Source organism: Manis javanica, chromosome 14 (assembly GCF_040802235.1).
Source record: "Manis javanica isolate MJ-LG chromosome 14, MJ_LKY, whole genome shotgun sequence".
Classification (NCBI taxonomy): Eukaryota; Metazoa; Chordata; class Mammalia; order Pholidota; family Manidae; genus Manis; species Manis javanica.
The window spans coordinates 88,117,722-88,132,305 of NC_133169.1; the positions used below are offsets into that span (position 1 = coordinate 88,117,722).

Below are 14,584 nucleotides of genomic sequence, written 5' to 3' on the forward strand. Positions count from 1 at the left end.
ACAAGATTTGACTTTTTTCTCTAAATCCTCACAATGGCACGTGATAGATTCCACCACTAGTCTCAGCACCTTACAGATAGGAAACTTGGACCTTGAGAATTGAAGTGACTTGCCCAAGAAAACATAAATGAGTGATTTAAAAAATTTAAACGCAGGTTAGTTGGCCATGCCCTGTTTAACCAGGATTACCTACTGACATAAACCAAACCTGAATGAAAAGAACCAGTGTCTTCCGAGTTATTTGCTCTACAAGCCTTCATGTCTCCCTTCATAATTTCATCCATTCCCTCAGCTACATCTGTTCCCAGTGTAGGCACTCCGTAGGCAAAGTATGGACTGAATTATCTTGCCCACTGCAGGCAAAAGATCTCAAATGCATGTTCCTGGAGGGACCCCAGTGCTCAGTCTATTGCCTGCCTGGGTATTAGACGGTCTCTGCCAAGCTGGTTGGCTCCAAAATCTGGCCTTTGTCTCATGTTCTACTTTCTAAATGCCTGATGGAAAGCAGCATAGAGATGTCCAGCCCACACTTCAGACTCAGTTTGTCCAAAATAGTTCAAAAGCTACTTATTTTCCAAGCTAGAGTGCTGAGAAACAGGATCAAAGCATGGAAGGAGGTCACCCATCTATTAGTTCTTTCTTATACCACTGTCTACATCTGCTATAGCATTTATCTCACTCCTTACTACATTGCAAATTCCTCCAGGGAAGGGTCCATGTTTATGGCTACTATAGGATCATTCTTCACTTAGACAGTGAAGATAATGAGCAACTATTTATCAGGCACTGTGCTAAACACTTGACAAGTTTTATCTTCACCAACTAGCATCACCATTCTAAACACCCAGGTTCAAAAACCTGAAGTCATAGGTTTGTCTAGCTCTTAACCAGATGCTCTATTGACTCCTTATATATGAGTGAAATAATCTGCTTGGAATACATACACAGGGCCTAATATAAGACAAGTGTGCTGAATGTATGGCACTATGATTTTTATTATATATATCAGCACCCCCATTTCCTCTCCCTTCACACACAGGCAGCTAGCAGGAATTAAGAATATTCCTAGAAAGACAAAAAGTACAAAAAATACCAACTGGTTTATTGAATAAAAAGTGGTAAAATGGACATAAAGACAAAAGTTAGAACAGGACATTTTCAAATCTTCCTCAGACTCAAAACCAACACTTCCCATCACCTGGGGATAAAGTGTTATGGAACCAGAGCCCCCTAAAACACCTCACTCTTCACCCGCACTGGACAAGGCCTATAGTAGGAAAACCCAGGGGAGGAGGAAGTCAGAGGCAACCTCGATCCTATCTACCCCTTCATCCCTAAAAGTCTCTGAGTTGGAGGGAAGCAGGGAAGAACAAGGGGGCCAGAGGCACTGGGATCCTCCTCTAGGGCCCACTGCCCAACATCCTAGAGACAACCATCCTTGTCTCTGTCCAGTCCCTAATAGGTACCATTGTTAGGCCTTGGAGAGGAGAGGAAAGGGGATAGTTGGTTTGAAAACCAGAAGTCTCCAAACCCTTCCCCAGCACTGGCAAAAGCCCTAAAAGCGACTAGTCCATGGCTGGGGGAGTCACACCTTTTCCTTCCCACCCAACAAAGAGGTAAAAAGGAATTCCTTGGGACACAACAAGCCCGGTTGCTCTTAAATCTCCACGTCGCTTTCCTTGTCGTTGTCATGGTCTCCATCATAGAACTCATTGGGGGCCTCTGGCCTGCAAGGCAAGGGGGAAAGGTCAGGGTCACACTCTCCAAGCTCCAGTCTTCTCCCACATAAGCAGCCTCCTCAGAGCCACTTCCCAGGCTCCTTTGTCAGGGAACCACTCCTCTCCTACTGCTGGCAGAGACTGCACTCATCTATTCATATAGTCAATAAACATTTATTGAGAGACTACTCTGTGCCAGACACTGTAATAAGCCTTAGCAATACCATAGAGAATAAGACAAAATTTCTGCCTATCCTCAAAAAACTTACCTAATAAATGAGACTGGCAATAACAAAACAAATAAATAAATATAAATTCAGATGGTGGAAAGTGCTATGAATAAAATGAAATAAAGGGATGTGACTGAGTGATGGGAGGAACAGGATAAAATTTCAAGATATTAGAGAGGCTGTTCTAAGGGAAGAAGTCTGAGAAGGAGCTGGCCAGGAAGAAATCCCAGGAAGACCATCTCAAGCTATAAGAAAATCAAGTACAGAGGTTACAATGTGGAAAGGGACTGATACAGTTTAGTCAAGAGCAAGAAGGTTAGGAGGGCTTCGATTAGTACACATGGGGGAGAGTAGTTGGAGATGAGACCAGGGCTTTAGGAAAGGGCAGCATGCAGGGCCTTTTGAATCCATGGTCAGAAATCTGGGTTTTCTGCTACATGCAATGGAAAGGAGAGTTTTAAGCAGAGGAGAGACATGACATTATAAACCTGTAGTGAGTGACAGAAGTCAAAAGCAACACAAGACCCCAAGAGTACTCAATACTGGTTCCTTTCTTTTTGGAAAACTATTATCTGGGAGAATATAAATAACTGATAACTTAATTAGCTTTCCCACAGCTGATAAGTGATAAAGGAGGAGGAAAGTCATCAAAGAGAAGCTGGGAACTAAAGTACTATCTGCCTGGTAAGCAATGTCTCAATTACCTCTAAGTGCTCAAGGGTTAAAGGGGTGGAGTCAGAGACGGACTTGAATCTTAGACCTGATACTGAACTAGTTGTGGGACCCTCAGAAAGTCATTTAACTTTCTAAACCTTAGATCCCTCCTCTTGTAATTTAAGGAAAACAGCCACCTCTTGGGTTGTCTGATGACAAGAGAATGATGACATGATGCTCTGTATGTTTTAATATAAAGCACTTAGTATTAAGCCTGGTGCTTCGCAAACCCACAAAAAACGGTCATTCTTATTATTACTACTCTACAAATGATACGTAAGCTGGAGCTACAGGCATCAAAGAACAGGAAGTCCATGTGCTCTGAGAGTGAGGCAGGGATTAGGACAAGAAGAGGCCTGGGGCTTCTGCTAGCTGTTGAGAAGGGAGGTACGATGCAGAGACTGGGCCCGGACACCAAGCCAGAACTACAGAGGGAAAAGCCAGACCTGACATGGCCAAGTTGAGGAGGAGAAGACGGGTCAAAAGGGTATCCTTGAGGCCAGATGTTCAGGTACTTCCTCCACCAGGAGTTCAAATAAGGGGGTATTCATGGAGGAAGAGGGTTGGAGTGGCCCCAAGAGTTCAAGCAGTGAAGCCCAGGTCCAGAAAAAGCTGGAAGCCCAAACTCTAAGACTGAGAAGCAGATTCTGAAGGAACTGAGATGCCTGTCGGCGTGAGCAGCAGGGCCTGCTCGAACCTCACTGCCTGGGAGCAGGGGCAGGAGTTCTGTGGGGGTCCGGCTGCGGTTACCCCTCAGTCACACGAGGAGAACTGCTCTCCATTAAGTTCACCTGTTTCTGCACATCTGGGTTCTGTTGTCTTTTCCCTTCATTTTTCGGAAAAGCCTGTTTTGGGATTTTGAAAAATTCTATCCTGGTCTTTTTTTCCCCCTAATTCACTATATCTGTAAATTTTAATACCTCAGAAAGATAAAGACTTAAGAAAAACACACAGTACAATTATTACACCTGGAAAAATTAACAGGAAATAAATCAAAGGGCCTTAGAGAGCAGCACATGGACAGTGACCTATCCAGTTCAGAATCTGGAAGGAGTAAAATGCTGGCAAGAATATAAACTATTACAGGCTTTTGGAAGGCAATTTGGCAGCAAATATAAAAAAATTTTAGTGCACAAAGCCTTTGAACTAGGAGCAACAATTATAGGCATCTAATCCACTCAAGCATGCAGAGATGTATTTAAGGGAGTTCATTACCACATTCTTTGTAATAGCAAAAAAAAGGAAAAAAGGAGGGATATAATGTAAATGCCCATCAGTGGTACTTGGTTATGTTACATACACACAATGGAATATTATATAGCTGACAAAATAATGAAGCAGATCTATATATATTGACATGGAAAGATAAGACCATTTGGTTAAAAAAAATAAAAAAAGGAAAACAACCAGTTTTAAGTCGTAGAGCAATGTGGATAGAATGATTCAACTTGCATATAAAAAAACAACAACAAACCACCCAAAGTCTTGAGAATGAATGTATATGTGCATTTGTGTTTATATGAACACGTTAAAGAGTGTATTTGTAACTAGAGGAAAAAGTCTATCTGAAAAGATACACATCAAACTATTAATAGCAAGCAAATTTAACACATTGTAGTGCTGTTTAAAATGTTTACAGTACATATATAATTTATGTCATTAAAAACAGGGCAAAAAAAGGATTCTTTTGTCCCCTCCTGGCGTGAGCCAGGAGCTCTATTCTCTCACTTTATTTCTAAATAAAAGCCTGTACCTTGCTCTCCTAAAAAAAAAAAAAAAACAGGGCAAAAAGAAAAAGAGCATGGAATTGCAGCAAACCAAAGAGTAGGCACATCAAAGGAGGTAAGCCAGGACAGTTAAGCTAATGCTTGCCAATTTATTTTTTCCCTCTTCACCTCCCCAAACAGGCCTGCTGGAATCCCCTGCTCTCGAGGCCCTGCCCCAGACCTGCTGTAGTTCTCCTCAGGACCCCTCTCCTCGGCATCGGCCTCATCAGTCCTGTCATAGGTCAGAAGGTCTGCAGGCACGTCATGGATCTGGACGCTGGGTGCGTGGTTCAGCATCTTCAGGTTTTCAAAGATTGTCTGGCGAATCTGGTCCAGATACTAGTTGGGAATGAGGACTAGAGTGTGAGCAGCCCCCAAATGATTCCTAGGGCACCCACCCTTCTGGCTGCCCATCACATCTACCATCCAAGTTTTAATCCCATTTTGAATCTTACTTGGAGTCCCCCAGCTGACAAGTGTCCTTCTTTCCAACCCCCACTGCCTCTTCTTTCACCCTCCCAGCTGGTAACAGTGATAGTGATGGCTGAGAACTTTCTTCTCTTCCCTGGTTTCTCCAGTTTCCCACATCTTGAACCTCTCTTGGGCTCCCGCACCCTTGTGCTTAGCTTCTCTAAGCTGCTAACCTGGCGGGAGTTCTGATTCTCGATGCGGGTGCTGACATCCGGATGGAGAGTGAAGTCCGGGGCAAAGTACTCGAAGTATTCTTAGGAGGGAGAGGGAGATTAGGAGAAGGTATGGCCAGGACAGACACAGGAAGGTCCCAAGACTTCCCAATCTCTTTCTTTCCCATCCAAAACTCCTACATTATAGCTGCCCCATCTCTTCCTTGATCTGAGTCCAGGGCTTTAGTCTACAGAGCTCTGAGAGTGTCAAACTTCCTATCTTCCTTCAAACAGGCCATTCTGGGCCTTCTGAGAATGGTCTTTCTGTTGAAGGTATATTCATGGGGTGGTCCTTACCACTATAGGGAAGCTCCTCACTAATGGCCTCTTCTACCAGCAGTGATGTCTCATATGTCCTGAAACCAACCAGCAGAAGAGAGCAGGCTGAGCAAGTGAGCTGAAGGGCACCCCCAGCCATCTCTCAGGAAGCCAGTAACATACGTTGGGCGAGGCGAAGGAGGGAAATCAAGGAGCATACTCACCAGCAGCGGGCAACATTTCGGACAGTATAGCCACCACCGCCTAGCACCAGTAGAGGGATATTGAAGCTCTTGACATATTCGACACATTCCCTTAAAAAGAATGGGTGGAGGAAGTTATCAAAAGCTAAGTAAACACTCTAGGTACTGCCTGGAAAGGGGCACAAGGGAACTAGAATGTTCCATCTCAATCTAAGTAGTGAAATTCATTGAGTCATACCCTTATGATATGTGCCCTTTATTACGTACATTTTGTGTCTCAAAAACTAAAAATAAAGTGCACTCCTACCTCTGTCCTGCTCAACACCCACCATGGGGCCTCACCTGTTAATCAGCTATTATCAGTGTACCAGCAAGCGCTGTCAGTTCCAGCCTTCCAAGTATGACCCAAATCATCTACTCTCTGTTGCCACCTCCTCCGCCCCAAACCTTTCTCCATTCAGCAGCCAGGGCAGTCACTTTAAAACACAAGTTGGATCATGGCACTGCCCTACTTAATCTCTCAACGATTTCCCATCACATCTAAAATAAAATCCAGTCTCCTTGCCGGGGTCTGAAGGCTCTGCACAACCTCACCGCCGCCGACCTCCGAGGCCTCACCTCAAACCACCTCCAGCTTGCTCCGTGCATTCTGCGGCTCTGCTTTACCAGCTCTTCCCCGTCTGAGCCTCTGCGTGGGCCCTCCTTGCTCCTCCTACGGCCTGCTCCTTTTAAGCCTCCAGGTCTTAGCTCAAATTTCAACTCCTCAGAAAATCCTTTCCAAATCATGCTATCTAAAGTAGGTTCCCCACTGTTAGCCCACGTCTTATCTTTCTATCTTCTTCCTTCACAGGTCTTAGAGGATTTATAACAATCTACTGATTTTTTTTGCTTACTCATTTTTTGTCTGTTTCCTATAAAAACTATTAACTCCATGGGAGTTTCCCCCATTGCATTCCTATCTCCTGCTACCATGCCTGCAACATACTAGGTGAACAAAAACCTACTGTGAATGTGTATAACCAGCTGGGGAACCCTGTTCAAGGTGACAGTTCTGGTTCAAGTACAATTTTTAGCTATTTTTGAGCCCCCAAAGGAGGCGAGGCTCATTCTCTAACTATTCCCACTCCAAGTACTGGGGTCCAAGGCTATGTAAAGACCTGGGGGAGTGGAAGGAGGGCAAGTCTTACCCATGCCCTCGAATGCTGAGGTTGAAGCAACCCAATCGATCACAGCCCAGAGAGTCAGCTCCACACTGCAAAAAGCAAAGTACCCAACAGCTGCAGGGAGACAACTGATCAGAAAGTCCCAGATGCCCTTCCCCGCCCTTCCCCCACCAACCTAGGAGCTCTCCTTTTCCGTGCTCTTCTCCCCCTAAGCCTAGGCAGAGCCTTTCCGAGGAGGCACTGATTGTATTACCTGGAGCACAATGCATGTGGGTTGATAGAAGTCCACCACCTGGTTGATAACCGGCTGGAAAAGGTGCTTGTAACCTGGGAGAGGGCCAAAGATGGGCACCTGGCACCCCAAGGGGATGGGGAGACAGGGAACAAAGGAGAAGGGGTTGAGAGAGCATGTAGCCCAGGAAAGCAGCAACCCAAAGAACTAGTGGTTCTGAACTTCTGGAGGGGGTCCAGGCCCCTCTGAACAACTGATGAAAGCTAATGACTCTTTTCCGAGACAAATGCACATACACATGATATGCTGCACACAACTTTTGAGGGGTTCATTCATCCTGCACACCTGGCCCACCAGTATACAATACCAGGCAGACGGGGTTAATTTAAGGAGAGAAAGAAGGGGCCTGATGTGCAGGAAAAAGACTTTAATACTTACTCTGGTCATCAATGCCATCCCTCAGGGGTACATTGAGGCAGTAGTAACGGCCGCTCTCTGCTCCAACTTCATACATGTCACCTACAGGCCAGTGGGAGGTGGGGGTGGGAGCCGTGCAGAGGGGCACCCACAGCCCAGCCTCTTCACTCCCAACCTGAACTCGGAGGGCCTCTCACTCCACCTCTGTACCTCCACCACACAACTCCCTAAAGCCACTAGGTCTCTTGCAGCTTGCATTCATTCAGCAAATACTTTCTGAGGGCCTCCTATGAGCCAGGCTATGTACTAGGCAGTGAGGTAAAGAGAACTAATGGAGTGAATGGAATCCCACCAAGCTTCTACGCTCAGGGGGTAGGCATGAGGGGGAGGTAGGCATGAGGAAACAGACGAACAAAAACACCACAGTAAATACAAATAGCTGTTGAGTACTCTGAGAGAAACAGGCAGGGCGATGTGACAGAGTCATGGGGAAAGGGGTGACTACTTTAACTGGGGCGGTCAGGAGAGGCTGCTCTGAGGTGGGGCCACGTGAGTCGAGACCTGAAGGCTGAGGAGGAGGCAGCCACGGTATAAGGAGCTGAGGGCTGCAAAAGGGACAGTCAAGTCATCCGTACTTCATACCTGTGCCGGGGAAGAAGTAGTTTCCGTATTTGTGGAAGGACACCGTCATTACCCGGTCAGTGAGGTAGAAGGCTTCCTGAACCCCGTCACCATGGTGGATGTCAATATCAATGTACAGCACCCGAGGGTGGTACCTGGGGTGACAGCAGAGCTGGGGCCCGAGGCAGAAGTGAACCCCAAGAAGAAAACTCCCAACTCATGCCTCCCAAACACAAGGTCTGGAGTTCTGAAGAGCCTGCTTCGGCCCAGTCACCTGAAACCTAATACCACCAGTTCCCTAAGGGCGACCCTGGGGCTGCAGCCTGGAGGCAGGGACAGGAGAGGGATGTGCAGAGAAGGCGCGAGCGCGAGCACGCAGCAGGGAGTCTGCAGCAGAGCACAGGAGGAGGTCGCCCGAGTAAAGCATCAAGAACCTGGAAGAAGCTAGCGTGGGGGTGGAGCTCAGGGTCAGGACCAGCGCAGTCTGAAAGGCCTCCTCAGCCAAGAGTCTCATAAGTCCCCCCATCTTCTCCCAGGCTACTTACTTGAGCAGCTCCAGGATGCCAATCACAATGTCATTGACATAGCAGAAGCCAGACGCCTATGGTGAGACAGTGGTCTTACAATGAGAAGAATATTCCTCCACCTAGCTGCCCCCTGGTGTCATCCTGACCGCCTACCCTAGGGTAGCTGTTGTATCCCCCATCACTTCCTCACTCACCTCAAACTTCTTAGCATGGTGCAGACCACCAGCCCAGTTAATGGCAATATCACATATCTGAAAAACAAACACCCAACTCATAATTCTCCCTCCTTGCCCATCCCCAAAGCTGGGAGCTCAGGGTCAGGGCTGAGGCCTTGAGTCCAAAGACCCGCAGGAAAGGGGAACAGGACTCGGGGCCATTGTCACCTTGTTGTTCAGCTGGGTTGCTCCTTGCAGAGATGCGCCTGTGTAACGGGAGCAGAATTCAAAGAGCCCGGGAAACACTGGGCTGCAGGGAAGAGGACCAAGTTGGGGCCTTTCCTCTCTGCAGGCCCTCCCTACCTCTACCCCAGCCAAACCCCTCCAGTCACCATCCTTCGGTAACACTCTCTCCCTCCGACATGTCCGAGTTATCTGCAAATGTATTCAACAAATATTTTGGACCAAACTAAGCAAGCCCTGTGTGAGGCACTGGATAGGAAGTAAAGAAGCATTTAAATCTGCCAGGGAGTCTGTACCCTAACTGGGGAGAGAAGCAGGCGGCTTCTGAGTACTGGAGCACACATGCCAAAAGGAAGTAAGTTGAAAGGAAACAGGAACTTTGTTCTTCTTAAAAGATTCTTCCATGTGTATCACATTTCAACATAATCTTCAATAATATTCTTTATAGTCACACATTTTTATGAATGAGTTGTATTCCTATATACATTAATTATTGAGCCAAACAGTATGCTGTAATAATGAGATAACCCACGGAAGCCTTTAACACAGCATGTGCTATCTAGTAAGTCTTTAGTAAACGTTAGCAATAATTGTTACCGTCTTGATTCTTTATGAAAAGGAGATGCTTGAAGCCAGACACAAAAGGTTATATTACATACTATATGGCTCCATTTATATAACACTTTGGAAAAGGCAAAATACAGGAACAGACCTCAGAACAGCAGTTTCCTGGAACTAAGGTGGAAAGAAGGCATAGAGTACAAAAGGGTATAAGAGACCTTTGTGGGATAAAATCATCTATATCTCGACATATTCTGCCAAAACTCTCAGGATTCTGTACCTAACAAGGGTGAATTCTACTGTATGCAAATTATACCTTCATAAACCTGACTTTTAAAAGAGGAGAAGCTTTAAAAAATCCCTTGTTTTGGGTCTCCAAGGAAACAGTGCAGGTGACACAATTGACCATGTGAAAAAGAGAACTGTAGGGAGTTGGGTAGTTTCTCAAAGGGCTTGGGAGGAGGTAGTGAATGATACCTAGAAAACTAAGCAAATGAAAACATAATGCAATTATCAGCTCCAGAATAACAAAAAGCTGTACAAGAAAAAAGATTAAATCATAGCATACTAATTTGGCTCAATAATAAATGAATTTTTCAAAGTTATAGTAATGTAAATATAGAATACCTATTTAATAAAAATTATGACATATTATGAAGCTGGGAGGGGAGGGGAAGCCAGGGTGATGATGTGAGAAGACTAAATGCTCATCTCCCATACCAAGAGCTTAATAGATAATGCCTAAAATTGATAAATGAAGCAATAACAATATAAGCATGTTCTAGGAGGCAGTATAGCATGGTAGTATGATTAAGAGCCCAGATTCTGGAGCCAGACTACCTAGGATCAAACCTTGACTCTGTAACAGTACCAGTGATCTTGAGGTTGGACAACCTGTTTGGTACCATCGGTACCAAAGATCTTGAGGTTGGACAAGCTGTTTACCCTTTCTGTACCTAAGTGTCCTCATCTGTAAAAAGGAGACAATCATAGACCCTGCTTCATAGGGCTTGTGGAGGTTAAATGAGGTAATGACTGTAAAGCATTTAAAATAGTACCTGATGTACAGTAGGCATTACCTAAGTATTACAGACTATTAGTAACAGCAGATTAGTATTATTATTTTGAAATCCAAAGATAAATACCAGAAGAAATAGCTAAAGGAGCTGAAATTGCCACTGGCAGTTAAAAGAAAAAATAATTCAAAGAAAAAAAAAAAGGAAAACTGATTCTCATCTGAAACACAGAAAAACACAACTATGGCTTAAGTTTGACATTCTAACAGATGGAATGTAAAGGGCCCTGTCGGTAGTATTCCCACACTGCACAAAGCATTTACAGCAGGGCCCTCGCTGTGGCCTGAGGGCCGACTCTGCATGCCCAGACCTATCAAGTGAACTCAGAAACAGCAGCAGCAGTAATAAAAACCCAAGAAACCTCCCCAGAGAGCACGTGGCTGAACGCTAAAGGAGTGCAGTGTGTGGGGGACAGACTTCTGCAGCTGGTGTGGTCAGGGAAGGCTTCATGGTGCAAAGCCTCCTGGTAATGTGAAGGCTAGGAAGGCCCTGGAGAGGCTGAGTGGGGAGCAAAGGGCATTCCAGGAAGGCACCGTACAGCAGGAGCAGAGATAGGGTTGGGGAGACGCTCAAAGCCAGCCTAAGGAGTTGGCTTCTGTCCTCCAGCCTAAGCTGCTTCTATTGGTAGGATCTTCCTGGGAAAATGGTGCAGTGTTTAAAAACCTAGGCTCTGGATCTGAATCCTGCCACCTCCACTGACCAGTTCTGTCACTCAGTCTGTGACCTAAATCTCCTCAGTTTACTTATGCTTAACATCAGGAAAAGGACTATTCCATCTCAGGGTTGGTGCAAGAATTAAGAGGATGTACTGACAATCCTCAGCATAACAGAATAAGCACTCAATAAAGAGTAACTGTTGTAAGGGGCTCACTCTCTGCAGAAACTCTATAGGAACAACAGCCTGATTTCTTCAAAAAATAAATTCAAGGGAGAGAATGAAATGGTACAGATTAAAACTCTTAAGAGATATCAACTAAATGCAACGTGTGGACCTTGTTCAGATCCTAATTTAAATAAATCAACTGCAAAAAAAATTAGGAGACAATTGGAGAAATGGGAATACTGATTGCATATTTGATGCTATTAAGTAATTACTGCTCATTTTTTAGGTGTGATGATATTGTTTTTTTAAAGAGAATCATTTAGGAATACATAATTAAGTATTTACAGAATAAAGGATGTGACTTGTGACTTCTACAGCTTGCTTTAAAATAATCTAATGTAAGAGGATACATATGAATTAAGACAGACCATTTGTTCATAAGTATTGTAGCTGGGTGATGGATATATAGGGTTTTCACTGCACTATTCTAGTTTCAGAAATGTTTGAAATTTTCCCTAATAAAAAGTTCAAAAATAAATTTAGTAAGTGGTAGCTGTCATGGTCACAATATTTTCATGGATATACACTAGAATGTAAGCAAGGATCATGGATCTTGGCTGTTCACTCTCTTCCCCACAGGGCCTAACTCGGAGGCTTCCTCATATGATACAAGCTCAATGTAAACCTGATGTTTTCAAATCTATTGCTTTTAAAAGAATCCTGATGAATTCCTTCTGTTTTAGGGGTACAAGCCCCAACTCATAATAGGGCTGTTTACTTTTTTTTGGGGGGGGGCTGTTTACTTTTTAAAGGTCCTGCCTCTCTCTTTAGACTTGATTAAGACCACGCTTCTCTTCATGTCCTGTGGCTGGACTTTTTCTGCTCAACTGAGTCATACTCTACCCTATCACAGACCCTTAGCACATGTTATCCCTCCTGCCATGACACTCCTCCCCTCGCGGCTTATCCTCCTGGGTGTTCACTACGTCCTGTAGAAAACCTTCACTGACCAGCCCTCTCCTAGGTGGGTAACTCCGGAGTGTACACGATCATAGTTGTCAGGTACCTTTCCTTCCTAGGACTTAGCACAACTATAATATTAAAATGTTGTTGTTGTTTATCATTGCATCTCAAGCGCTTAGAACAGGGCCTGGCCTAGGGCAAATGACCAACATTTGTTGAATAAGCACATGAGTAAACGACGAGTCACTGACAAGCGAGTTCCCCTTCATAGCTTCTCACTGCTGCCACAAGACCTCATGCAAATATTCTCCTTGAAATGGCATCAAAGTGCCAGTCCTCCCCTCACCAGTCATCACCCACGTTGAAGGCATTAAGGCTCTTGGTGAAGCCTTGCATGTTGGTGGGGCTCACTCTCTGCAGGAAGTCGATGTAGTCCTCAGAATGAAAGCGGCACATGTCATGTTGGGAGGCCTGGTAAGGCTTGAAGACCTCGGGGTGGAAACACAGGTAAACCCAGGCATGGTCAATCCCACAAACTAATTGGGGTAAGACCACCCACACTGAACCCAGCCCCAGGGACTGTCCAAAACCATGCACAGCAGTCTGCTCTTCCCCCCCATCTTTGTTATTCCATGAAGTAAAGGTCAGTGAAGAAGAGAAGCTCCTATTAGCCAGGTGGGTTATTTTGACCAAGCCCCCAACAGACCACTGGGCTTGCCCTCCCCCTCCCATCTCCAGCCCAGCCCTTCCTATCTTCTCAACCCTGAGCCTCAACCCACCTGCCCTGTTCCCGGATCTCCTATTCCTGATCCATTCCATATTCTTTTCTTCCCCTGGGCTCTGATTCTGTCCTCTTTCTCCTCTAAGTTCGTCCTAATTTTGGAGTCCACTAATATGGGATATATGACAACTTTTGAATTAAAACTCAAGGTGCCAAGGTGCTAAACCAGAGACTTACTATCTTTTGAGGGGTTTGCACACTTTAGAAGTTAGACAAGAACAAAAAGCTTTTCTCTGCCCAGAAAATGCACACAGGTACATACCAGCAAACAATTTCAAGGGATTAACAGATTCACACACTAACATCACCTCAGCCTTCTCTATGGCCAGTTTACTTGTCTGTGCCTCAGAATAAGCAATGGACACTCATTCATACTAGTGACTAATTCCTCTTGCAAAGCATAAGGGTTGAGCTTAACTGTTACAATCACAAATCGCAGCTGTAAATTCCAAGCTAAGGACAGACAGCATATATATATATATATATATATATATATATATATATATATATATACACATCTGGGAGATGGAGGGGTGGGTTGCAATTAAGTAGAATCAAGTGGAGGTATCCTACCTTGAAAAAGAAATACCCAGGACATCCCCTACTCTCCACACACACATACACATTTACACGCAGGTCTGGAGAGTCCTCCCCTGAGCTCTAGCTCCTTGGAGGTGGAGAGAGGTGGCAGAGAACAAGGGGTAGAAACTGAGGGAAACCTCACATCCAGATACAGTGATCAAGCACCTCTCCCTGAGGCCACAACACTGCCCACGTGGTAAAATACTGAGGAGGAAAACACCTTCTGCCTTCAAACCAGCACCACCCAACCCTAACCCTAGGGTTTGTCCACCTGAGGTCAAAGGGTGGCCAGCCTAAGGTGAAAAGGCATCCCGTTAAGTCAGCGGAAGCACTCACCAACACTGCACGTGGGGGAGAGGGCGCTCCTGGCTCTCCCCACGCAGCCTCCCCCCGCACCGCAGGAGTGGGTCCCACTCGGTGCATTCAGTGCTGCCTACCCATCCCTAGGGCCGCAGCTCGCCCCCACTCTGAATCCCCCCCCTCAGAGGCGGCGGGACTCACGATCATCTTCTTATAGAGCCCGTAGTGCAGGACCAAACTATGGGTCAATGCCAAGCGATGGGGCTTCATAGGGTGCCCAGCCCCTGGGGATGGGAGAGAGAGTTCGTCAGTTCCCAGACCTGAAGTTGTAGCCCCCGCCTCGAAACCTCGGCCTCCCAAAACCCCTCCCGTACAACCTTGCTCCTCACCGTAGTGAAAGTTGCCCACATCGGGGTCGTAGAAATAGGCCACGGTCTTGGCCATGGTGCAGGCGGGACCAGGGCCCTCGCCTCCACCGCCCTCCCGGCCGCCTGCCCCACCCCCAGCCCTGCGTGCTGCGTAAGCACGCAGCCTGCTTCTGCGGAACCTGGAGGCCCAGGCCCCGCCC

At 45.9% G+C, this 14,584-nt stretch overlaps 1 protein-coding gene across 1 annotated transcript; it reads right to left on the reverse strand.

Annotated features, from left to right (window-relative positions):
- Positions 1-1,081: 1,081 nt before the first annotated feature.
- Positions 1,082-14,547, reverse strand: HDAC3 (histone deacetylase 3). The gene is made up of 15 exons (XM_073221859.1): positions 14,406-14,547; positions 14,218-14,300; positions 12,700-12,842; positions 8,916-8,997; positions 8,727-8,783; positions 8,551-8,606; positions 8,027-8,160; positions 7,406-7,486; positions 6,989-7,062; positions 6,760-6,824; positions 5,594-5,683; positions 5,409-5,467; positions 5,073-5,152; positions 4,610-4,767; positions 1,082-1,727 (listed from the first exon to the last, which is right to left on the reverse strand). Exons 1-15 carry the CDS (start codon positions 14,458-14,460, stop codon positions 1,658-1,660), a joined length of 1,287 nt encoding a protein of 428 aa, XP_073077960.1. The 5' UTR covers positions 14,461-14,547; the 3' UTR covers positions 1,082-1,657.
- Between the last annotated feature and the right edge of the window lie 37 nt (positions 14,548-14,584).

Excerpts from the sequence above, each read along its gene's own strand:
- HDAC3 (XM_073221859.1), bottom strand. The coding sequence starts at position 14,460 with ATGGCCAAGACCGTGGCCTATTTCTACGACCCCGATGTGGGCAACTTT. Across the intron at positions 8,784-8,915 it reads CAACCCAGCTGAACAACAAG|ATATGTGATATTGCCATTAA; the intron begins GTGACAATGGCC and ends TTTGTTTTTCAG. Across the intron at positions 5,153-5,408 it reads TGAGGAGCTTCCCTATAGTG|AATACTTCGAGTACTTTGCC; the intron begins GTAAGGACCACC and ends CTCCCTCCTAAG.